This window comes from Triturus cristatus, chromosome 5_2 (assembly GCF_964204655.1).
Source record: "Triturus cristatus chromosome 5_2, aTriCri1.1, whole genome shotgun sequence".
Classification (NCBI taxonomy): Eukaryota; Metazoa; Chordata; class Amphibia; order Caudata; family Salamandridae; genus Triturus; species Triturus cristatus.
In genome coordinates, this window is record NC_140588.1 from 618,295,571 (window position 1) to 618,322,069 (window position 26,499).

Here is a 26,499-nt window from a genome sequence, read left to right on the forward strand (position 1 = left end):
GGAGGTTTGTCAAGGGGTATGGCAACATCGTGCACCCCTTGACCTCGCTGACTTCCCGGAAGCAGCCGAGACTTGTGATCTGGACTGACGCCTGTCAGAAAGCCTTTGACACCCTGAAAACTGCAATGTGTACAGCACCGGTCCTCCAGGCACCCGACTTTTCAAAAGAATTCATTGTCCAGACAGACGCTTCAGAGCATGGTGTGGGGGCTGTTCTAGCACAGATGAATGAGGAGGGCCGAGACTTACCTGTAGCCTTCATCAGCCGGAGGTTACTTCCCAGGGAACAAAGGTGGAGTGCGATAGAGCGTGAGGCATTTGCTGTGGTCTGGGCGCTGAAGAAGCTAAGACCCTACTTGTTTGGGTCTCACTTCCGGGTTCAGACGGACCACAGGCCCCTCAGATGGTTAATGCAGATGAGGGGTGAGAACCCAAAGCTGTTGAGGTGGTCCATTTCCCTACAGGGGATGGACTTTACGGTGGAACACCGCCCTGGTACAGATCACGCCAATGCTGATGGTCTGTCCAGATTTTTCCGCCTTAGTGATGAGGACTCCCTGGGTGAAGGGTAGTTCTCCCCACATTTCAGCTGGAGGGGACACGTGTTAGACCTGGCATCATTGGCATGAGTCTCTCCTCCATTTTTTTCTGTTTGCCTCCTCTGTTTACGATGTTTTTGCTGGATTATTGCTTTGGGCACTGTGCCACTGCTGATCAGTGCCACAGTGCAAGTGCTCCCTATGTTAAATTGTTACATTGATTGGTGTTACCATGATTGGCTTGGTTGACTTACTGTTCAGACCCTAGTCTAGTGCACTGCGTGTGCCAAGGGCGTGTAAGTTAACTGCTGCTGGTGGGCTTGCAGCACTGGTTGTGCCACCCACAGAAGCAGCGTGTAAAATGTGTCCCAGGCCTGCCACCGCAGCGCCTGCGTGCAGTCCCTGACTGCCATGTCGACTTGGTAAGGAAACCTACTTACCAGTCTCTAAACCTTCACTTTGCCACATTTCGGACACCTCTATGGTAGGCCCTAGGGCAGGGTGCATTGTTGGTAAAAGGTAGGTCATGCCCTGATGTGTGTGGCATGACCTAATAGTGAATCACAGCCATTTTCGTTTTTCACTATTGAAGGGCTACCTGCCTCCAATAGGCCAGACTGGGCAGACTGATTATTAACTCCATTATAATCTATCTGACTCAGGGAGCATGGTAGCAAGTCAAGTTTAGTATCCCTGAACTCAGAATTTAATAACACACCCTTTAGGATGGATGGTTTTTAAATTCTATGTTTGAAAATAGCACTTTTAGAAAGTGGCTATTTTCTTGTCCAACTATCTACCGGTCTCTGCTGGTTTGGTGTGTGTGTCAGGGGCTGGGTGGCCCCAGAGGTCTGAGTGAGTCAGTGTGGGGTGAATGGGGCGTTTACACATAGAGTGAGGGAAGAGTAGCCTGCCCTGCCTGACACAATACAGGCTCCGCCTCCTGCTGGGCGACTGATAGCCCTGCTCCTACCAGTGACAATACTGGCTCCGCCTCCTGCTGGGCGGCTGAGGACTCTGCCCTGCCCAGTGAATAGGCCAGGTGCCTCTGCCTGGCAACACCCACAACAAACCTGAGATGGTGGGAATCGCCCTGCTTGGACAAAGGGAACAAAGGGAAAGAGGGGTATAAGAGAAGGACCCCTGAACCAAGAACTCAGATCACTTCTGACAAGGAAACCTGTACCAAGGACAAGAAGCCTGCTGATCTAAGGACTTGCCTCCCCTTTCTGCCAGAGTGCTGTTTTGCTGTGGAGGAACCTGAAAGCTGCTTCTTTATTTTTGCCAAGGAACAAGGAGAGAGGAACTTGGTGTGTACTCTCTGAACACTTGCTAGAAAATCTCCAAGGACTGGAAGAGTGCCAGTCTCCTGTTGAAGTCACAGGGCCAAAGGACTTCACCATCTACTGAATTGCTGAATTGCTGGAAAGTGTTGTTTCCAGTACACAAGGGAAAATCTGCAGTCTCGACGCCGCCGGGCCCGATCGACGCCAGCAGCAACTCCAGTGAGCAGTGGGTATCGGCCCCGGCTCCAAGTGACCCCGTCTCGACGCCGGTATCGACGCCAGTGAGGAGTGAGTATCGGCTCTGCCTCCAAGCGACCCCGTCCCGACGCCGCTGCTGATCGCATCGACTAGACGCCCGTCTCGACGCCGTGAGCGCTGCCCCGGCCCGACATCCCTCGACGCCGCTGCGGGTTGACCCGACTCCGAGGCACGATCGACGCCGACCTCGACGCCGACATCTCGACGCCGTGGATCATCGTTTTCTTCGTTTCTCAAGGTACTGTACTTGTGGGGTCCGTTGCGACTCCAGGCTCGACGTAGCGCTCCTCGCGGTCGACGCCGAACCTTGGGAATCTTGTAGACTCGACGTCGTGTGACTCCTGTGGGGGTTACATTGTTGCCAAAGAACTGTGCTCAGAAGAATACTTTGCTAAAGAACTATTTGCCAAGAAGAAACCTTACTTGAACTATTATTTTTCCTTCCAAAGAGTATTTATTAAGACTGTGGTATATTTTTGTCGTTATTTGGTCTTGTGCTAAGCCTTATATAAAAATACTATTTTTATAATAACTTCGGTGTCGTGTCCATCTGTAGTGTATTCACTTTATTACTGTATGTGGTCATAAATGCTTAACACACTGCCTCTGAGATAAGCCTGTCTGCTCTGCCAAGCTACCAAGGGGGTAGCAGGGGTTATCTGAGTGTGTAATCCCCTTTCCCTGACTAGAGTTGGGTGGTCCCTATTTGTCAGAAGTGTATACCTCTGCCAACTAGAGACCGCCGGTTCTAACAGCGGGCATTAAAGTTTTCATGTATGTAATAATTCTACCAGGGAGGTCTGCTACTAATGGGTCAGGCTTCGCACCACCAACTTGGCCAGCATCCGCAGCAATAATATTAGCCCATGTGCCCCCTAGTTCTGCAGCATGATCCTTATTACGGATGGATCCCCATAAAGGCTGTGGAACAACATTCCCGAACAACATATCTATGTCAGCTAGATTCATGACACACGATTCTGCAGTTTGTGATAACTCCTTATAATATCCTGCAGGGTTTTTACGGGGGTCAGGCAATGTCTGCTTAAGCGCTAATACCTCAGAACGTTTCCATGGGACATGTACCCAAACACGCTGAAAATGTGCTGGAGCAGCAGCAATATTTCGAGCGGCATCAGCCGCAACCGCTTCCTTCCATACCGGAGGCACTTCTCTCATAGGGTATTGTCGCGCTTTTCTCTTTTTCCCCACAGGGAATTCCTGTTCGAACAATGATTGCTGACAATCACCATTCCTGAAGGACAGTAAAGTCGCAACCGCTCTATCTACATCGGGACCCACAATTGTACCTGTTTCAAAATCAAACCGCACTCGACACAACTCCTGCGGGTTTGGGTTTGAACCATGATCCTCCAATTCCTCACAGAGGAATTCACACATTTTGTCAAACACATACCTCTGTTTTGGGGCATCCCATTGGTGAAAAACGTTAACAACCGATTCCACATTATAGAGTGAAGGGAAACCAATCCACCAACGCGCCAGATGATCTAACACCTCTTTCTCGTCAGGACCAGGCAGCTGACTACGCAATTGCTTACGTTGTAAACCAGGGGTCATACTAGATGACCCAAAGAGAGGCGACATTAAACTAGTAACTACATTAGCTAGACGTTGTCGTGCTGAAGGAGAAGTTGAGGCGAAAACGGGGGGATAGACAGAGGGAAGAAAAGCGGAGTCAGATACAGGTACCTGGGTAGTGAAAGAAAGAGCGCCAGGGGAGGCAGCTGATGTGCTAGGCAAAGTCGCAGGAAGCGCGGGGGCAACAGGTAACAAAACTGGCGGCCCTTGAGAGGGCTGCACTGCAGGGATAGGAGCCAGCTGAGGAGGAGCTGGCGGCTGTGGTTGCGGCATATTTACTGGAGGCTGTACATTTACGAGCTGTGGAGGCGCTGTGGCATTTTGCGCATACGGGAGTGGCGAACTTAGCAAATGGGACATTAGGGAATCTTTCTCTTTCGTTTCATCTTGTACAAGGGGTGACAAAACAGGGTAACATTTATCGATCACTAGTTTGCGCTGTCTATGTAACTGCTCATTCATTTGTTCCTCCTCGTTCTCTTTAAATTGCACAGCTGCTTGCATCACAGACATACCTCTTTCTCTCTTATTCCTTTTCGCTAGCTTAATTTCCTTCTGTTTGGCTTCCTTTCGCCATAGGTGGAAAGAATCAAACATCGCCGGCCGGGCTTTCTTTTTAAACAATTTAACTTCCAAATTATCTAAGATATCTGTATCGAAACTACCATTTTGGGGCCATTTTAAAACACCGTCCTTTCTGGTGTATCGGATGCATACTGCATTATATGCAATGGGGCCCACGCCATGCTTTACATAAAGCTCATAAGTTGGAGTTCCAATTGGAGGAACCGGACACGAATCCTCTAACTGGGAATCCTTTCTACAACCCAAACAAAACAAATTTCCAAATATACTAGAACCAGGCATCTTCGCTCACTAGTCTAGTTTCAAACTTCAAAGGATTATCGATTACGATATTCTCGTGAATACACGAGACCTCTGGCTTTGGTACTTGCAAGCTCCAAATCGAAACGATCCCGAAGGATACCAAATTCCCGAAGGATACCAAACAAACTGGGAGACGCTCCACTTATACTTAACTGAATATCGATGATCGATGGCGTCACCAGAAGACTCTCTCGATTGTTTCGCTCTACCAAAATCGTCAAGGGTCCAAAACAGGGCGATTAATCAGGGCAGCAGTCCTTCGTAGCCGTCGGGACGCGGAGAACCTCGCAGAAAAGACTTTCGGACCACGTCGACATGCAGGGGTCGATGAAGTGGCGGCCTTCCTCCGGAATTTCCACACGAAGCTCCTCACGAACCTCTAGCTTGGACTGCTACCGCTGAAATCGTCCCGAGTTGGGCGCCAACTGAAGTACTGGGAATTTAAAGCCCAGCGGTGCAGGGGAACACACCCTAAGACTTCGGGTTCTTCCTGTTTCATACCTACAGAAACACAGAGTCTTCTTGGTGAAGTCAAAGATCAGTTTATTGGCTGCAGACCAATTACAGGGGTCCGAGAAGTACAACACAATGTATGTTCTCAGGAGACTGCTTAAAATTACAGAAACGGGCTTCTCCTTAAATACAAAATATCATGCTTCAGGCACACATTCCTCGTTTTACGATATGGTCATCTTACATGTATTCATTACAAACGAAAAGGCAGAGTCATGATGACCATCCCACATTCCAGTTAAGCCAGCCCACAATTATTTACCCAGCGAGGCTCAGATCCCGCATCAGATATCAACAGGCCCCAATAAACGCGGGCATCTCCTGTTTGGGAAACAAGCCATAAAGCAGGAAGAGTCAGGTGTGAAAGAGATTAGCCGGAGGCTCGTGTTCATGAAGAGGCTTTATGGTGTGTCAAACCCTGATGCTAATCACAGGTGGCCGTAGGCCGGGGAGCTCGTGGGACCGGACTGACCTAGGGCAGCGGAGCCAAGCTGCCCAGGTCACAGGGAAGTCAAATAGAGAGCACATGTGATCTAAAGGCCCGTATTTGTTCGTAATGTGTAGCCTATGTGAGGGCAACCATAAGATGGCCACCGCTCCAAGATGGAACCCACGAAGTTAATGTAAAATCGTATATAAAGTGCATTTATCGCTAAAACGTTATACAAAGCACTTGTACATACTGCATTGGCCATTCGCGGTTTGCTAATACCAGAAGAGGCAGGGGTAGGGCCCTGTCTCCCACGCGGTCCCAAATTCTAAAGTACCACACCTTATGATCATTGTAATGTTCCAGACTTAATTTACTGATTGTAAAAAGTGATTGTCAAAGGCAGTAGGGCTATATTACCAATGGCGAAAAACACGACAAAACCTGTAGGTCTGACTTTTTGTTTACCAGCTGAGATTATTGCTATACGTCTCTAAGGAAGTTTTGCTGGTTAGCCCACAGGCACATAGAACATTACATAGACCCTTGTAAATAATGGAAACAGACACAGTTTATGGGGTTTTTTGCTCCCTCCGATTAATCTTTAGTGCTTGATTGCACCATAGTTATTCTTGTGAGGTTTTATAGGAGCAGATCCAAACTATTGTTTCCATTGTAATTTTAGATATGTTTGTGATGTTGTGTGTAGTAATTAGATATGTGCGCATTAAAGTAGAAACCCTGACTGGCCATTGATTTATTCAGTGTTATTGTGGTATGTTGCTGAATCCTGGGTTCCTAGATCACAGCACCACACTGAGTTAGTCTTGGACTGTGCTGCCTTGCTATCCTGAGAGTCAAGTGCACAAAGGAGTATGCGGTCTCCAGTTTGAGGGTCTCCGCAAAGAGACCCTAGGACAACAGAGGTAAAAAGCCTCCATTGCCAGTTTGCCCTGGGGCCTCTGAAACCAGACTTCTCACTGCTCACAATTAACTACTTTAGACCAAGTGTTATCCAGAATGTTTGCTGTTCACCAGCACTTACAACTTAAGCTGACTTCACATTCCTTTCTTCCCTTTCCTGTGTAGCTCACTTTCCATTTCCAGACACTGACAGCAGATTTCAAGAGGACTGTGATTGATGATAGCCGGAGCGTTGGCATCCCTATGGAGATAATCACTGGAAAACTCTTCAAGATGGAGGTTTGGGATACGTTGCTAACCTCAATGCGGATTGGGGAGGTTGCAGAGTTCTGGTGTGATGTCATTGTGAGTAATGTTCTCTGCTTTTTTCAAATCACTACATAATCACACATGCATGCTCTAGACATCCTCATCGGAGCCATGTGGCTGATTACAAATGGTGTTACACAAAATGATGGAATACTCTTGGTAAGTTTTTAAGGGGCCCCTACATTTGTAAACTAAAGCAAGCAGCTGAACAGATACACATAGGATTTGGACAAAGGGGGGAAGCCCCATTAGGAATGTGGGACCCGGTGCAACAGGGACTGAAGGGCCTAAGTTATAAAATAAAATGAAGATAGGGCACACAGGTTCTGTATGATCTTGGGATGAAAAGAACATGAGACTCATTGGCATACCTGTTTTCGTGAAATTTTCAAACTGAATAGCCTGCTTCAAATTGTTGAATCTAACTTGGTGAAATCTAGCTTTCATCTTCAAAGTTTCTTCATTATTTTCTCTGGGGTACATAGATGCTCTCACCTCTTGCATTATATTTTCCAATAGTTATTTAATTGCCTTGGGTGCCCTCATCATCAGGAGGGGGGATATCACAGAGCTCTACATTTGTATCCTCTGGTGAATCCTTCATATTCCCCCTGCTTCTCCTTTCTACCCTCTCTCTTCACTCTTATTGTCCAGATTGCCTCAGCTTTAGTTTTTAAGTCTGGCTACAGACAGGTTTATTTGCTTACCAAAGCTAATGTCAGTAACTCTCCCCTTCAGTCATTGCTTCATTGAAGTGTTTTTCACATATGGATTAGCTCTTGGGTTATTGCGCAGTTCTAGATTTACTTGTGCAATAAGTGCAAAATAAAAAAAGTAGCCTATCTTTGGGGGTCTGACAACATATCCCTTCACTCCTCTTCCAATTTAGAAAGGGTGACGACTGCCAGCGCTCTCGACAACCTTTAGTTCCATATGTCTGCAGCTTTATGTACTATTTTAAAGGCAAACAGGCACTAACTAGCCTTCAGCAATGAAAAGAGAAAGTGTGAAAATGACAAATGCATGTCGTTTGAAGTCTTGTTGTGCAGGCGGGGCCATCGTAATGTCTCACTGAAATTTGTATTCCATATCATGGATTGTTTTGAGAGGCCTTCTTTGCCGCTCAGATAGTGCCTGGGAGTCTGTGCTATTTCCAACCTGGCTGTGTAACACAGCTGGGTTGGAGAAACATAAGTGCGCATGTCTGTTTGGCTGGCCTGAGACAGCCCGCCAAACAGGCAAGCGCACTTTTAAGTGCACACTACTCCTCTCCTCCCTGCCATGCCCGGCCCTATACTTATTGCACAGCTAGGAAAAGTGATAAATAAAAGGATAATAACATTGCGTAGTTATCATTTTACTTGTCTTCTGCTGGCTCTGGGCAGTGGGGCGATGATCTTTCGCCTTTACAGAGTAGCTGCCCCTGTAGCCAGCCTGACTGTCGACGGGTTATTTTCATCAACTTGGTTTTTACAAAGTAAATATTACGTCAGATACACATATGGCCTTATCCTCACACTGAACTTTGTAGTATGTTTTGCAGTTCTACAAAATGTACTACATGAAACAAAAAAGTACTACAAGATGTATGTTTTGCCACTACTTATGTGCAGAATTCTTCACCCCGACTTCAGATCCACCGCACATGTAAGTATAGTTTTTAGTAGTAAATGTGGGAGGAACACGGGAATGAGTAGGAAAAATGACAGAGTTACTACTAAAGGAGGTGGGATTAGGGAGGAGTAAGAGGGGTTTAAGGAATGGTTTAGAGAGGGATATCACCCACCCACACAAGAGTAAGCCAATTGCCTTACTCTGGGGGTGGAGACATGATGATGTAACCAACACTTTTGTAGTAAGTTTACACTTGCAGTTGTGAAAAACAAAAGTCATAAACGTACTACAAAGGGAAAACAGATGTTTATGAATCGGGTCCTGTAGTTCTTACATCACTGGGCCTGTTGTGTGAATGGGCAGGTTGCACATAGTCGGTGCATAATGCTCCCTAGCTTTTAATGACCTGCCTAGCATTATGGGATGTGACTGATGCACAAATCCGTTTATCGCAAAATTAATATTTGCAGGAGGTCGCAAAGCCTTTTACCTCATTAATATTAATATGGCAGGAGTCAATTTGTGAATGAACGCCAAGATGGAGACCTGAAAGGAACAGCAAACTTCTATTTCTGCAGTGTCAGTCCTGACAAGAAAACTAAAAGGACAGGTGCTTCACTTAAACCCTCCCCCCCAAAAGAAACTCTAAAAACTCTCCTGTCAGTTATGACATCGGGGGACCATGGACTACTCTCTTCTTCCCTAAAGCTGGCAGTGATTTATGTATTCATTTTCCATTGTGTGATATGATAAACACAGTATCAGAAACTACAATATTAAAGGAACAGTGAAAGATCAATACAGTAGCAATAACGGAGCAGTGTGCGCATATGTAGAAAACGTCTTCCGGGTTCTTACGGAAGCACCCGAGAAACACTGAACCACTGAATTTGTTCATTTTAATTCAAGGCCTACGGTTCACCGAACATCATAAATCTTATGAAGCAAGTTGTGTTATGATATTTTTATATTGTCTTGCCTTTATGATGTGGCTGTGTTACACAATTGTGGTGGGCAACCCAACATATTTATAGGAAGCGCGGAGCCAGGGGTCTGGCTTGGCACTAGGAGAGAGAGCACGAGCCCAGTGGCGGCCGGCACAGTTAAGAGGGGTGAGGTGTTGGGGAAGGGCAGGGTGGGGGTTTGGAAAGTCTACATATGATGTGGTGAATTAAATTAAATTGAAATAATAGGTTATATGACAGCACTGCCATCTAGTAACAGTGATAGTGTTTAAACATGAACTTCTCCCTACCCTCAATATCCTGGGTACTGCCATAAGTGAATCAAGAGATGTCAGTTATGTCCTTCGTGTATTAGGTCAATGCTGTTGTATGTGGAGTGACATTATTGTCTATTAAAACATACATACGTGAGTTTTTTATGTAGTGCACATCCTGAGCGGAATTCCCTCAAACTGGTCTTGGATATTGCATTCAATTAAACCGAGGCTCAGTGAAGTAAAGGAACAGTTTGATCAAGTGGACAGGCTAGGATTTACACCAAGGTTTCCTTGTTACATATTATACAGTTGAATGAAAGAAAATTGTATTTGATGAAGCAACTTCAACTAATCGGCATTTTGGTGCTGCTGAAGTAAAGGAAAGAAAAATATATTATTATTATTATTATTATTATTATTATTATTATTATTATTATTATTAATAATAATAAAAGAACCTAAAAGTGAAGCCATTAGAAGGCCAATGTTCTAACCAAAAGGATGAATACAAAATCAATCAGATGAATAAATGGATTTCAATTTTCTTTGAAAAAGGGAATGATTTGGAGTGGCCAGAAGGATGGCAGGGAGATGGCTCCACAGCTGAGAGGCCATAACAGAGAACTCCATGCCTCACTAACGAGAGCATCTGTGCCTGAGAATTACTGCAAGGACGGAATGAGCTGATCTGAAATTTCATCTTGGGAAGGACATATTGATTTTTGCCTGGATTGCTGAAGCTCCTTTCTAATAAAGAGCTGGGTGCACCAGTCAGAAAGCTTTAAATTGAATTCTCTGTTCAACAGGAAGCCAGTGTATGCGTTTGACCAAAAACAATTTCTAGTTGACTGGGAGGGTGGTGGTCTTTAAAGAAAAAAGTCTGAATTCAAGTTATGGCAGGCACCAACACGACCGCCAGATAATGCACCACCCTCATGGGACAGATATTGTTATGAGACCCAGATTTATTCGACATCAGTATCTCACGAGTCTTGCCATCTTGAAGTTGAGGGATGGTGCCAACAAGTGGGCCTATGTTCATAAAGAGATGGCGCAGATTTCTATTCTAGGGGCCGTGGGTCCTTATTGATATTGTCATCCAAAGTTTGAACTTGTAAAAAAAATACAGAAGCAAAATGTTGCATAGTGCTTGGGGTGGAATGGGTTAATTTGATAAATAAAGAGGATTAGCAATTTGATTAAGAATATGACTTTTATACTGTTTGAGCAAAGCTCAGACAATTACTAATCTATTCACTGTATAACTAAGGCACCATTTCCTCTCCACCTGCCCTAAGGCAAGTCTTTTGGCTTTGAGGTCCACTGAACCAAGGGGGAGGCGATTTGCTTGAGGGCTTAAAGTTAAATCATTCAGGTTCTTTGTCCTCAAGGTAGGCAGCCAAGCAGTCGTTAAATAATGAGAGTAAGGGTTCTGGATCAGAGAGGTCAGATGACCTATTCCATTTCTCCTTCAGTAATACAGTGGTTTTATCTTTCCTAGACCAGTGCCATGGGCAGGAGGAGGCTATATAAACACTGAGCAGGTTGGTTTTGGTGTGCTTGGGATCTGAAGTATAATGCTGATAGGACTTAAAGGGTTGCATATGAGGTCTACTTTGTTCCTTTTCTGATAGGTGGGATGATTCACTAACGGCAAAAGGCCCGAGTTTGTCAAGGACTCAAAAAACAAATGAACTTCATCATTCTGAGGTGCATTATACCGTAAGTTAAAATCCCCTATATACATCACTTGGGAATACGTGATAACCAGCAGACATTACGGTAGCTTCAAACAATTTTCAAGAAGGCAGTGTTTCTTAACCTTTCACTTCTGTGGACCCCACCTAATAATTACTGGAACCCAGGTACACCCACTGAATCATTACTGGAATACAGTGACTCCCACTGAAACATTACTGGATGCGTGGGGCCACAACCTAAGCAATTGTAATGATTTGAACTGCAAAACACGACAAAAATACAAGAACGAGCATTGATCAAACAAATACACAAATTATGATATTTTTTATTTTATTCACAAACAAATATAAAACAAATCAGAATTTTAATTTAAAGGTTGGAGCATTTTGCTTCTTTATTTATATATACTTTAATAATCTGTAAATAATATTTAATTTTGTAAGAAGTTGTGGACCCTCTGAGTATCATCGTGGATCCCCAGGTATCTGATGCTTAACCATATCTACTATAGTAGACATGGTTTAGCGTGCGAAAATAGCACCCATTTCAAATAGGCACTATGAAGGAGAAATGCTTTAATTTCTCTTTCTTTTCCAAATTTGTATGTGTGCCGCACTGTACAGCACACATACAACGTGGGAAAAGGTTTCAAGTTAGTCTAAGCTTGGTATTTTGTACTGGAAGGCTTCCCTTCAAGTACAAAACCTATGCTAGACTCATGGAGACACCCTTGCACTATAGTGCAAAGAAGTGTCTGTGGCGCACAACAGCATATTCCTGCTCTGGTGCTAGGAAAAGGGGAGGAGAGTGCCATATTTCTGTAAATATGGCACTCTCATGCTCTCTCTTTCTCACTCAGCGCAACATTTGCAGCTGCTGCACTGCGTGAGAAACTAGTAAATATGCCCCTTAGTTTGCTTACATTGAAGTGATTAGAGTAATGCGCCTGAAAGCAATGATTTGTTGTGAACATTTCAGGATTGGAGACAGTGTCTGTAAAGACTTGTAGTGAGGTGGTCACCCTAGCCAAGTCAGTACCTCAGCCCGAGCCAGGGTCCCTCCTTACTCACACGCCTCTATTACAAAATGGGTGGACCATCAAGATTTGTGCTGGTGATTGCACACACCTGTGTACAGATGATACTGTAGCTGTGCACTTCATTACTTAATTAAAGTGTCATTTGAAGGCTTATGTTAATTTCCGAAGCTTGGGCATGAGCCGCAGTTAGTGCAGGTCAGAAGTACGGACTGGCGTTTTACCTGCCCCTCTGTGTTTATGTAAGGTGCCTCTCTGCCCTTTAGATTGGTGTGAGCGGGTGCATCACAGACTACACCCACTTTTGGGAGTACATTCAAGACCTCCACTTCTGGATGTGGTGTAGTTGGCACCTGCACAGATACTGCAAGGATAGCTCCTAACACTCTGCCTGTGTCTCTGGAGGGACTCCACCAATTTTAATTTGAGGGTGGAGTCAGGGATGTCAGGGATCCCAGGGATCCCTCAAGGGGATACAATCCAAAGCTCTGACTGCAACACCATAGAAGGGTTACTAATGGGTCCCCAAGAACCTCACTGTTTCTTCCCAGCAAGCACAGTAAGAGTCACATTTAGTGACTAGCCGATGGCGGGCTTTCATTAAAAAAACTGGGTACCTGACAGCCACACAGCTTCCCCACCATATTTTAGAGATAAGAGTAATGTAGGATTTCTGCCATCAAATTTTCCACTGGGTGTTGCATTGAAAACTTCTGACCTGAAGATGAGTCTGCAATTCTACCACTGGGTAACACATGGGGAGTGGATGGGGGAGGGGGGATGTCCTCACTGGAACCAGGGCAGGCAAACAAACAAAGGCCCTTGTGTGCAATGGTAAAACTGCCTGTGTGTGAGGGCCGTTGCTTTTCTGTTCCACTCAAACATTTAGAGTTTATTTGAATAAAGCCAAAAAGTATGCTGAAGGGTTCCAAAAAAAATGGTGCCCACTCTGCTTACTGTGCTTCCTTCACTTTAATAATGCGACCCCTGAGCTTTTCAAATGAATAACAGACAAACTGCAGGCATCTTGCAGTCCCACTAGGTCTGCAGAGGCTATGACCTCCACTCCTCTGGTGGAAGACCCCCCGACATATTTGGGATACCAGCCAGGCATGCAAGGATCTCCTCGCCTTCAGTGGAGCCATTGCGTCTATACTGAAGTTACTGAAGCTTTGCCAAGTGTGCACCATGGTTAACGCACCAACTCTCCAAAGTTTTCTGTTTTTCAATAACAAACTCTTAAAGCCGGAGTTTGGTATTAAAAAAATTAAACAATATTGGACCTAACAGACTGGGAGTTTTCTCCCAATGCATGGGGTTTATTTTCCTTGTTTCTGGTTAGGACTGACAGGCTTTCCCTGATGGTCCCAAGCAGAAAATAGTAAACATTGGAATGACTACCCTTTATAGGACAGAAGTTCTGACATATTGACCAGCATCCCTTTGGTGAATGGGTTGTTGGTCAAAGGCTTCCATCAGCTGCAGTGGCGGCTGGTGACATTTGAAAGTAGTGGGGCGTAAAAGTTTGGGAGTGAGTGCTCGGTGGTGAGTGAGCCTTGCGAGTGAGCCTGACTGCCATAAGGTGGGTTCGAGGGTCCTTCTCGCCATTTTTGTAATTACTCTGACTATCCCCAGAGCTCAACTAACACAGACTATCAGATGCTGATTAAGCTGCCGTGTAATATCTGAAAAAACTCTGGGTGAAAATGGCGAACACTGCACAGAGATGCTACCCTGACCACCGAAGCGCACATACATCCGCACCGGCTGCTCCCAGTTATCCACCCTTGAGCTCATTCATTTATTCTTACATCCACGTTTATCCACCCTATAATCAATTGACCCATACTGATGCATCAGTTATCCACCATCACACACATATTCATCCATCAACCCACAACCAAACATTTATCCGTCCATGCTCGCATTCATCCAGCATCAGCACACATTATGTAGCCACCCACAGCCATGCACACATCTATTTATGCATCCACACATCACCCACGTGTCTGCTTTCTCTGATGGCTGCATGAGGGTTCATATGTGTGGTGTCTATGTGGATGTATCTGCAGCTGGGTGTTGTCTGTGTGCATCTGGCTCCATCACAGCATGTGCGTTTTGTGTCTGTGAATTGAAGCATATCACACAGCTAAACGCGCATACTTACAGTCTTATTGGCCATCGGCACAGTTTTATTTAACCACCTGTTTAGTGCTGATCTTGAATGCGAGGATCACAGAAGTGTATTCAATTTTTGCACAAAAAAACATTGAACTTGGTCGGCCCTTCTCGGAAACTGAGAGACATGATGAGAATGTTATCACAGGCTTAATCTATGATGTTGTACATTTGCTTTAAAAAGATAAACTCGTGGCCAGTGTCTCCCTAAAATCATTCTTCCTGTTGTGGACTTTGCGTGTCACCCTTTGTGGTAGCAGGGCCGTGAGATGGGTGGGCACTCACAGGCCTTCCTGTGACCCGCGCTGTGAATTTTGGAATTAACAAAGAGAATGGCATGAGAAGTCCGTAAGAGACTTCCATTTCCTGACAGCCGACGGCATGGCACGTCCAGAAAAGGGTGACACACGGCCGTCCAGTAAACTGGCTTACTCACACCCGCCCAGTAAGGGCCGCCCCGTCAGCGCGGGCACCTGGCTTCAATTCCGCTCGGACACTCACATTTCAATCACTATTATTGGCTAACGTTTTCCGAGTTCCATGAGGGGCTGAGGAGGTCGCACTCTGGGCTATCTCTGGATTCTCTGCAGACCGCCCCGGTCTGCACTGAGGAGGTCATAGAGGTCCGCAGCGCCAAGGCCGCCTCGGGGCACTGTGCACATTCCACGCTGTGGTTTACGAGGATGCAGAGCGGCGGGTCACCACAGAACATGAGAACAATCACATTCACACCACCCGTTATAGAATGTAGACAGTTACCTACCTGAGTCAGGGGTACCGCAGTCCGCACCGCCTCCGCTCCAGGCCGGTCACTGGTTCTCGTGTTCGTGCTGAGGGAAGCAGGAAGTCCTAGTCCTACGCAACGCACTACGCAGTTACGCACACCAATTAAAACGCTGGTAGGCGGAGCAGGCGAGCGCCCCAGCCGGGACATTTTCTCTGGGTAGAGAACAAGGAGAATGGGCGGTCCCGCTCAAGGGCAGGGGGGAGTAGTTTACCCACTGTTGTAGATACTGACTGTTTGGCCGGCTCCAGGGCCGACGGCCAAACAGTCAGTATCTACAACAGTGGGTAAGCCACTCCCCCCCTGCCCTCGAGCACGACCGCCCACCCTCCCGCCCCCAACCAAGCACAGAGGCACTTCTGCTTTCTCGCAATGCGAGAAGGCAGAAACAAAAATGCTCGTTTTTAACATTTATGTTTCTACCTTCTCGCACCGCGAGAAAGCAGTGGGGCAATGCCCCAACGCCCTAATGGGGGAGCCGCCACTGACAGCTGTTGGAAACCTCATGCTTCTCTTGACTCTAAGTAGAGCAGTGGATCCACAAGTATGGTGGATTGCGCGGCTGCCTTTTGTTGGTAGATGCTCCAGATCCACCAAACTGTAAATGACCCCCTACGTACCCTAGCTTGCTATACATCTTTGGTATCTAAGCACAAGAAGCAATGATAAAGGCAACAGATTTGATCTTTGTACAACAAAAGGCTTCTATTTTGGGCTGTGGGAGGTGGGAGAGATGACATACTACATATCATATCCTAGGAAGGAGGTAGGGAGAAGGAATTCAATGGGTGGGAGATGAACAAGTGTGAAAAAGAGGACTGACCAGTTGAGAATCTTGGGCATGTGTAAAGATTTTCACTGCTCTTGGCAAAATAGATTTTGTCTCCTGGAAGGCTCCTCATATACTAAAAAATGTTTATTTTCTGGGCTACTTGCAGTAATTTGATCCACCATTAGATGGCACCCTGACTGCTACATTACATAGCCTAATAGCACCACCCATGCTGGAGCTTGTGCCATGGTGCATCTTCATGGGGGTGATTGGGGTGTCCCACACTCCAAATTAAATGTATTGTCTCATAAATTTGTTCTTGGGAGTTCCAGCTGTGTGTCTGTTTCGGGGGTCACCTGAGAGAAACATAACTTGCACTGTAGACCCATGGTACTCTAAAACTTTAAAGTGTCTGTTGAGCTCAACTCCACCCACACACCACTAAGCAGGAAAACAAAGGGGCTAGTTTGCGTGAACTGAGACCGGATCGTTCTAAGACAGCTCAAGTCCAGAAAAGTTTGTCTTTTTCAAGGAATACTTCTGGACAGTCGTTTCCACTTAGTTATTTTTTTATCAGCAACTTGGATGGACGCTCACAGGTCTACAATATCAAAATGTATGTTATTTGAATGAGAAAGTGGAGCGAAGGAGACATGCATTGTTCCCTAGGAGCTCATGTCTTATTTGGTGGGATTCAGAGAGGAGGATTTGGAAAATAGGATAACAGTACATGATATCTCTCCTTGTATATGCATTTTGTTCTAGTTACCAGATCACTGTGCCATGTGGACACTATTTTGCAGCCAGTCCTGGGTTTTTTTTCTTTAACAATTTAACGCATTCTGGGATATGTAGTCTTGGTTAATTTTAGCCAAAGCTATTAGATTAACAGCCCTGAAGACAATGGTTCGTAAACAAGAAAGCTTGTGAATGGAACCTGGCGTCCCTGGTAATGAAGAGTAATGTGGTACCCCAAGGAGCTGTAGAGCGAAGCATGGAATAAGCTTAGGACCCACCATATAACTCTTCATATTTTCGCACTATTCCTCTTTAGCAAGAAATGTATGACTTTTAGACCTACATTTGATTAATGTGTATATATTTTGCTTAAAAAAATCAATTTAAACTATTATTGGTAAGTATCCTTTGTTGTTGTTGGAGAGTGAAGCAGTACAACCAGTAATATTTCGATTGCCCAGAGACACCTGCACCAGCCCCTCCCCCCAAATTTGACAAACAACATTCATTAATACCATATTAAATTGTAACCATTTTGTACCTTGAAATTTACTGACTGACCTATGGCCTAATCCCAGTTTTGTTATGGGACCAAAAATCATGAGCTCGTGGGAAACTCAGAAATTAATGTAATGTGTAATGTGAAAACAGACTATACTGTGCTGTGTATACTGTGTTGCTGTCCTTCAATTCTTCACCCTTTATCAAATTCTCCGTTTTTTGTAATATTATATCTACCAGGCCCACCCCACACAACACTTCAGTGTACAGTCCTGTGTGTTTGAGATGCCCCTCCACAAAATAAACGTCTTTAAAATTGATAAAGCATTCTTCCACTCCTTAAAGTTTGGTTCATGCTGTACCAAATATGTAATATAGATCCCAAAAACCTGGAGGGACACAAACACACCCTCGCACATCAGATGTATCAACAACTAAGTTGCCCTACTTGCTTTGGGTAGAGTGGCCTTCAGGTGGCCTATTGGTGGAGAAACAAGGCTGTTTTGCATGTGATTGGTCCCTTTCTGTAATGGCGAAGAGAAGAAAAAAAGAGAAAAAGCTAATAAACAGTTGTTCTTATTATTACCCACATTTCCTTACTATTTCTGTCTGATTTGCACTGCATGTTGTTAGCGTTCACAGATGTGAGTTCCATGCTGGTTTTATTGTAGGAGCTGAAGCTGCTCCTCATTGATCAGGACCAAGAAGGTCAAACGGATCAGTCCTGGCAGGTTGGTCTATGCTGTTCCTACTGGACGAGAACTAACGTTGATTTCACATGGGGGTGGTCCTCTGCTGCAGAGTAGTTACCAATGTTTCCGATGAATCTCCTTGCATCGCATTTTGATGTCTAAGAGAGTTACACACAGAACAATTCAGGAGGCAGTCAACCTCCTGAGCTATCTCATTGTGACTGCTGCCTATAACCTACAAATAACACATTTTCTATGGCATGTAGTCCTCTTACTGATTTACCTATTGACAGCTTTTCTTGTGTACATCTCACAGAGATCGAATTGCTTGGATAAGAATGATGGACTTCATGAATTTACTTTTCAGTCTATCGTTCTTTCTCAGACTGGCACCCCTATTACGCCCCCTAAACATCTGCCTTTCAAAATCCTTAATCCCCTCAACTCCCAAACCCATCCATCATAGCATATTTTTAGGTGTGTACACTTGGTGTTTGATGGGAAATATTAGACTTTTACCAGCAAGCCTAGAGGTCATTTAGGGGTCGACGGAGAAAAAGCTGCGACCCCTTGCTTGTCCCGTGCGACTCCTGGCACCTCCTTTGCAACCCCTGGTCTCAGAGCTAGCAAAGACAATTCCCTGAACAGAAAGTAAACAGTGCTGTTAAGGGTACTGTTTACTTCCTGTAATTCCGACAGTGAACGGTGACAATAAGCTCTTAGTTTTGTAAAACAAATAAACCTCAGCAGTGCAACATATACTTTTCTGAATAGAATAAAATAATGAAATGAATAATATACACTTTTAAACATAATGTTGCCAGGTTTCGTTATTGTGAACACATAGAAAATGATGTGCTTGAAAAAAAACCTCACCTCGGTGCTTTAATAAGTGAGAGTGCCTTATAAGTGATGCTAATCAAAATATATTTACAATAAAAATAAGTTCGCATTCAATAAATGGTATACATTTACTAATACAAGTGGACAATACCCCTGTTATTTCATAAATATTTTTGATTGTCTTTTTGTAATTTCCCAAATACATATTACATTGGAGTATACATTCGGGAAACCATTAAATCGTGACAATTTGTGGTATAAATAATTTGGCTTCCCAAAAAATAAGAAACAAAATGTCTAATGTTCCTATCGTGTCAGCAACCTATTTAAAATATAGGTGGGAGGAGGCGTGGCCTGAGGCATCAGGATGGCGGACGCACTCTAAGAGTGCTCCGGACCCCCTCCATCATCCGCCTTGCATGCGCCGCCAAAAGCCGCCACTTACCTCTCTCATCTGCCCACAAAGCCTCCCTGCATCATTGGCTCAGCTTCAATCCCTTTCCCAGGCGGATCAGTGCTCCGGCGGCCCGGGGGTGCTATCCTTCAGCCAGTGGCCTCAGATTTCCAAAATGGCGGACCCGCTGGAGCCCCGATCCCGGGCCTGACGACCTCCCTGGGTGGCCCGGCTCCCCCGGCTGCGGGGGGGGGGGGTGGTGGCAGCAGTGTCTGGGGCCCATCTGCTCTCCCCCAACGTCTGCGATCACTTGGTGGTGAGCCTTCGGCGTGGGAGCCCCTCCTGGCCGCGCCGGCATCGGACGCTGTGTGTGACGATCTGTGGACCGGGGCTCGATTGGTCTCCGGGTTCGGCCTGCTGCCCCCCGGGGATTACTTCAAAGCGCCCCCCCCCGGACCCGCCTCCGAACCTCGGCTGCCATTGTCGGGCGGCGGCGGCGCAGGGACCAGTGTCTTCCTCAAGCCTTCCCACGTGTCTCCCCCCTGGGACTGTTCTCCACGGGCCGACTGCAGACACCCTCTGGATTCTGAGAGGGGTGCTGCCTCTGGGCCTTCCTGGGGCCACCCGGGAGCTGTGACCCTCGATGCTGTGACCTTTGGTGGAGCCTCTCCCGTTGTGGACGCGTAGGCCGCCCTGGGCCTGAGCGTCTTGGGCCCAGGCCCGCCCACTATCTCGCGCTGACAAGGGCTCGGCGGTGGATGGCCTTGGGGGCACCCGGGACTTTCCTGCAGAACACTACAGTGTTGCACCGGTGAGTGGGGTCTGGGGTTGGGGACCGGCCACCTTGTCAGGTGGCAGGACGGAGGAGTGACCTGGTGCCCCGGCCCCCCCTTCCTCCATCGTTCTCTTGACTTCCCCTCGCAGATCTGGGCCTACTCCTTTGGGTCACCATCGCTGTTGGCCACGGGCCTATAGTTATTGGGCCACCTGGTGTCATATGTGGGGCTGTGGGCCCTTCACCAGTACGGCCTCTGGTGGGTTTCCCCCTGAGGCGGACGCTTGGGCTGTCATGGACACGCACCCTCCCACCACTGTAACTCTACGAGGGTGCAGCGGCCTCTCTGCTGCGGCTGCGGCTGGAACGACTGGGCCCGGGGACGTGTGAGACTCCTTTGTCGCCCCTACCACCACTACACCGGTGAGTGGGGTCTGGGATTGGGGATCGGCCACCAAGTCGGGTGGCGGCACGGAGGGCTAACGTCGGTGCCTCAGCCCCTCCTTCCCCCTTCGTTGCTTCATCTCCCTCCTTCATACACCACACTTCTCATCAGAGGGGTGCCTCCCTGTGTTCGGAGGACAGGATCAGTTGAGATCTGCTCCGGCCGGCCGGTGTCGGTGGCGGAGCTGATCACAGAGCTTGGCTCCTCCCTGGCCCTTGTCGGATCCAAGCTGCCCTCTCGAAGAGAGGCCGTCTCTGCCGGACGGGGGGTCCAGGCTGTAGAACTGTTACTGTCGCTGCTGACTGACCTGGCCTAGCCGCCTTCCACTGGAATGTTCCACGCGGACCCGACACCAACCCCGGGGCACTGAATCAGTCCTGCTCCTCACGTGGGGCCAGAGGGGGTGGACCTGGGTGCCCGGACCTGAGTATCGACGGTCTGGGTGATTGGGGGGCCTGTCCTCCTCTGTGGGACTGCTGTTTCCCCCCCTGTCTGTTCGGGGGCCGGACCCCGTCCTTAGTGGCGATGAGCAAGACTCGCACCCTACACAACCCTGCCCCTCCAACCCAAACCAAAATGGATCAATTTACCACATCGGACCGGGATCCTGGAGGTGGGACACCTAATGTCCCTGTCCCCACCCGGGACGATCTCTCCACCATCCTTCAGGCGATAGGCGCTTAGCAGACCTCAGTCGAAAACAAGATTGGCGAGGTGAGGGTACATGTGGCTCCCATTCGCCAAGACCTGCGCAATGCCATGGCACGAATCACGGAGGCAGAATCGCGTATCTCCACGGCAGAAGACGACATTGGCCAGCTTAAGACACAAGTGGCCTGCCTCCAGACCCAAACCTCAGAGCTCCACCGATGAGCGGAGGACGCTGAAAACGGGTCGAGAAGAAACAATCTATGCCTTATAGGTTTTCCCGAAGGAACTGAGCAAGGCCATGCTGACACGTTCGTGGAAAACTGCGTGCGGTCCTGGATGCCCAAGGAGTCCCTTTCACACTGGTTCGCCATTGAACGGGCCCACCACTCCCTGACCCCCCAGGCCTCCATCCGGGACCCCTGCCAGACCCATAATCCTGAGGGTCTCTAACTTCCGGGACCGAGACGCCATCCTGAGCGTGGCTAGGGTGCAGGGTCCACTGCTGTTTCAAAACAACAAGATCATGGTCTTCCCAGATTACACCAAGGAGGTACAGGCCCAACGTCAAACCTATGACGAGGTTAAACAGAAGCTCTGCAGCCTGGGTCTTCGCTACGGTCTTCTCTTTCCGGCCCGGCCCAGAGTGGTCTTTCAGGACAAGACATTCTTCTTCGACAGCCCCCAGGCAGCATGGACCTAGCTCACGGAAGAACGGCCCCTCCTGAATCGGCCGGTTCCTTCCCCTACCCGGCGAGTCCCCCCGCAGCTCCACCCAACCTTGCCTAAACCCCAAAGACGCCGGACCATGTCGGGTAAGAAAAACAACCATCGGGGGGAGGCATCCCGTTCACCAGGTGGACCGTCCCAGCGCCGTCCCTCACATGCTTCAACTCAGAGGTCTGCCACGCCCAGCCTGACTAACTCTCTGATTAACTTGAGCCATATCCCAGACCCCTCCGAGACCTTGCGCTCGTCCATATCTGACTCCGACCTGTCTAGGAGCCCTGCGCTTCGTGGATCCGGCGAAGACGAGAGAGCTTGAACTGAGGCCTAAAAGAGAAACTCCTAATTTTTGTTTCCCAGATGGCTCCTACATTTACGATTGTTATCTAACCCATATAGTGGGAGCGAACCATCTTCATTGTAACCACGGCTTGGCGCGCTGTTTCCTATTTCCCTTCCTGGATTTACTTATACTCCTTGTTGCAAATTAGTCCTAAAAGTAATTGCAGCTGTTGACGAATCTCTTATCCGGCTATATGGATGGGGGCCCATCTCTGCCATGTCCATGTTCAGCTAACAGTTTTAGCTTAGCATTAAACTCATTGGTGGGTTGTTGTTCTGAGTTGTTTTCCTTTTCAGGGCGACAGATGCTTCTTCTTCAGAAGTGTAGGGTGGGGGGAGTTGGGGGGCGAGGGAGGGTGGGTAAACCGTTGTCTCCCGATTGTTTGTTGTTTTTAGCCGCCTACGGGTCTCTGTTCCTTTGTTTTCTTGGTAGCTATCCACGCACATATGCCACTGAGGACGACATGAGACTTACCAGACCGCACAACTTATACCCAAAGACCCCGGCCACGGAACGCTACTTCCCGATGGGATCCGGGCCTGCTTGCGCTTGCGTCACTTCCGCCACACACTTTCCGCCCGTTGACGTCCGCCTTAAATAGACCCCTCCATATCCTGTTGTGGAACGTCAACGGCCTCTTAGACTGCATAAAACGTATTGCTGTTCTTCGTAGCACCCAGCGACATGCGCCTGATATCTTGTTCCTACAAGAAACACACCTTCTGGGTACTCAATGCAACTTCCTCACCCGAAATGGGTTCAACAGGGTCTGACATTCAGGTTTTACGCGGGGTTCCCGGGGGTTGCCATACTGCTTCAGAAGGGCCTTCCCTTTACCCTGGCGCAGGCTGAAATGGATGCACAAGGCCGATATGTGGCCTTGATGGGTAAGATCGAGGGACGCCCCTTTAATCTCTTGTGTACTTATATTCCCCCCACCACCATGGCCTCTACCCTTCGCCATCTCACACTTGTGGTCTCCTTCTTTCCACAGGGTTTGACGGTCATTGGAGGTGATTTCAACGCCGTTCTGCAACCCTCTCACGACACGACAGGTGCTCCATCCGCAGTCCGCCTTGCCTCTGCTAAACGCTTATCTGACTGGTCCTCTGCCTTGGGTCTTTGCGATGCTTGGACAGTGTGGAACTCCCGCAGAAAACAATATACCCACACATCGGCGGCCCACCATACCCACTCCCGCAGTGATCTGTTTCTGCTACCTGCCCCAGACTGTCAACTGATGTCCGGGGCCACTGTCTTGCCCAGAGGCATCTCAGATCACTCCCCCGTCTCCCCCCACCTCGGGAACCCCCCTCACGCTACCCGTACGGCGTGGCGGATGAATGCCTGGTTCCTGCAAGATGCGAAATTCATTGAGTCCCTCGGGCAGGAACTGAGGCACTACTTTTCGACTAATACGGACTCGGTCTCCTCGCCAGGAACATTATGGGAGGCCGGTAAGGCCACTATGCGAGGGGTGGCTAGAGGTATGGTCCACGCGAAGCGCACGGAACAGACCGCCCAACTCGTACAGCTGGAGGCCCAAGCGGCAAAGTTAGAGGGGGCCCAGGCATGCACTGACAGCGACGACTCCGGTAGACAGCTCACACTGATCAGTGAAGAGATCTGCCAGATCTCACTGGAGTCTGCTAAAATGCTTTGGCGCTCCTCTGTGGCATGCGTGTATGGCTGGGGCGATACAAATTACTTCACTGTTTAGTGTCCTACCCCAAAGCTAACCGGATTATTCCTGAGATTTGTGATGAGATCAGGGCTCACCACATCACCGCCCAAGCTATCGCCCAAACTTTCGCGGGCTACTACGCTGCCCTTTAAGCGGCCCGACCTCCCGGACCCTCTTTGGCTGAGTTGCTATCCGAGACCGGGACTCATCTGCCCTGCCTCTCCCAGACGGTCTCGGAGACTTTGGATCTTTCCTTCACCCCGGAAGAGATACACGGGGCCATTACACTGTTGCTAGATGCCCGGGCCCGACGGTTACCCCCAAGAATACTACGCGACTTACCGTGACACACTGGTCCCACATTTAGTGGAACTGTTCAAACATGTCATAGACACGGGGTCCTTCCCACCTGAGACTGATGTGGCCACAATTGTGGTCCTCCCTAAGACGCAGCCACCCTCCCTTGCCTGTGCGGACTACCACCCCATCTCCCTCATAAATACCGAGGTTAACATTTTCGCCACTTCTGTGGCCCAACGACTGCTCTCCCATTTGCAAGATTTGGTTCAGCCAGATCAATGCGGCTTTATGCCTGCCCGGGGCACCTGGCACTGCATACGCCACCTTCACCTTTCCCTTGCACGCCGTCACCTCCTCACTCCGTACCTGGCCCTGCTTTTCATTGATTTCGAAAAAGCATTTGATACGGTAGATTGGAGCTACCTTCGGGACGTGTTGGAAATGATGGGTTTCGGCCCCCCGTTTCGATGCCTCATCCGGGTCCTATATTCCAACCCTAGAGCAAGGGTCCTCATTAATGGTGTGATTTCGGAGACGTTTCCCATTCGGAGGGGCACTCGCCAGGGCTGTCAGTTCTCACCGTTCTTATTTGCATTAGCAATGGAGCCCCTGGCCTCCCTCGTCCGCCAGGATCCCTTCATCCGCGGTTGGGCTTGGGACTCATACCAGATCGATAAGATTGGCCTGCATGCCGATGACATCCTCCTTTTCCTGGCGGACCCAAAGAGCTCAGGCCCGAGATGCTTGGACGCCCTCCTTGCCTTTGAACGGGTCTCCGGCCTCCGGCTCAACCCGGCAAAATCCACACTGGTTCCCCTGCACCCATCCCGGGCATGCTTCGACAGGCAAACAACCATTCCCCTGCGTAGGCAGTCATTTAAGTACTTGGGGGTGTGGGTCGCCCTCCTTCCAGAACTCGAATGGGCCCTGAACATCACGCCCCTGGTCACCAAGGCTAAGGCTGACCTCAGGAAATCGCATTCCCTTCCTCTCATTCCCTTTGGCATGAGCGCCCTTTTTAAAATGATGGTCCTACCCCGTTTTCTACACATTTTACAAAATACCACCCTTCACCTGCCAGGGAGTTGGTTTCGGGAAATAGACAGTGCCCTCACCCTGTTTCTGTGGGGAGGCGGGAGGCCCCGATTGTCCCTGGCGCACTGCCGCACACATTCCTATGAGAGGGTCATGGGGGTAATCAATCTCCACCTCTATTACCTGGCCACAAGGCTCATTGTGATCCACGACTGGTTCACGGGCGGCTGGTCCGATCCGGCGTACCGGGTGGAGCTGTGGTCACTGAACTTCCCACAGCTCCAAGCCTACCTATATGGGGCCCCCGTGCCGCAGGCCCTCCCCCCCATCACCTGAACGGTACTCATGGCCTGGCGTACGGCCTTATGCCACACAAAATGGGACCGGAAACTCACCAGGCAGATGCCTCTGTGGAGTGGTGTTTGGCTGGAGGTGGTCTCGTCTCTCCGAGACTTCCGTTGATGGGATTACATTGGGATCTCGCTGTTGGGAGACGTCTGGGTTGGGGACCACATCAGATCGTTTGCAGATTTACAACAATGCTACTCCCTCCACTCCTCCCAATTTTATAAATATTTACAGCTAAGGCATGCCCTCTGAGTACATATTCCATCTCCCACCTCCTTCCCAGAGCTCAGTCCCCTGGACGCCCAAGTAATGATGGGGAACTTAGGCAGAGGGGGGGTGTCGCGGATCTACCGCTCCTTAGTAAACAATGGCCCCGCATCCCTGGACCTGCTGCGTGCCCGCTGGGAGGGGTGGCTGGGCCCCCTAAAGGACGTGGATTGGAGGGACGCGCTCATGGCTCCCAAGACACTGATGACCTCCTCCAAGTTGCGTCTAGTCCAACTCTATCACCTCCACGCAGCATACCTCATCCCAGCACGCCTATATAGCGCCCGTATGCGGCCTTCCCCGTCCTGCACGCGATGCAGCCATGCTCCTGCGCACTTCTACTACATGACATGGCAATGCCCCGTCCTTGCACCATTCTGGGCGGGGGTGAAGCTAGAACTCACACAGACCTTGGGGTGGGAGGTTCCCCACGACCCGCTACGCCTGATCCTGGGTGTGTTTGACGGCCTCGATGGTTCCTGGGCCGATAAGCACTTCCTTGGAACGGCGGTGGCGAAACACGATATAGCGGCACTTTGGCCTCAAGCCAAGCCACCTACTATGCGGAAATGGAGAAGGGGGGTGGATTGGTGTGGAACTCAGGAGGAACCCCTCTTTGAGGCCCGGGGCTGCCCGAGCTTTTTGGCAAGATATGGGGCAAATGGTTCAACTTAATGCCCTGAGTGGCGCAAGTGCGTCTTGTA

The 26,499-nt window shown here is 48.5% G+C and overlaps 1 protein-coding gene across 2 annotated transcripts in view; it reads left to right on the top strand.

Annotated features, from left to right (window-relative positions):
- LOC146829084 (aryl-hydrocarbon-interacting protein-like 1) overlaps positions 1-26,499 on the top strand; it is a 135,965-nt gene that overhangs the window by 31,174 nt on the left and 78,292 nt on the right. For both annotated transcript variants that reach the window (XM_085607712.1, XM_085607713.1), the window contains exon 2: positions 6,606-6,785. In XM_085607712.1, coding sequence (XP_085463838.1) covers positions 6,606-6,785 — 180 coding nt within the window. The remainder of the gene's footprint in view (positions 1-6,605; positions 6,786-26,499) is intronic.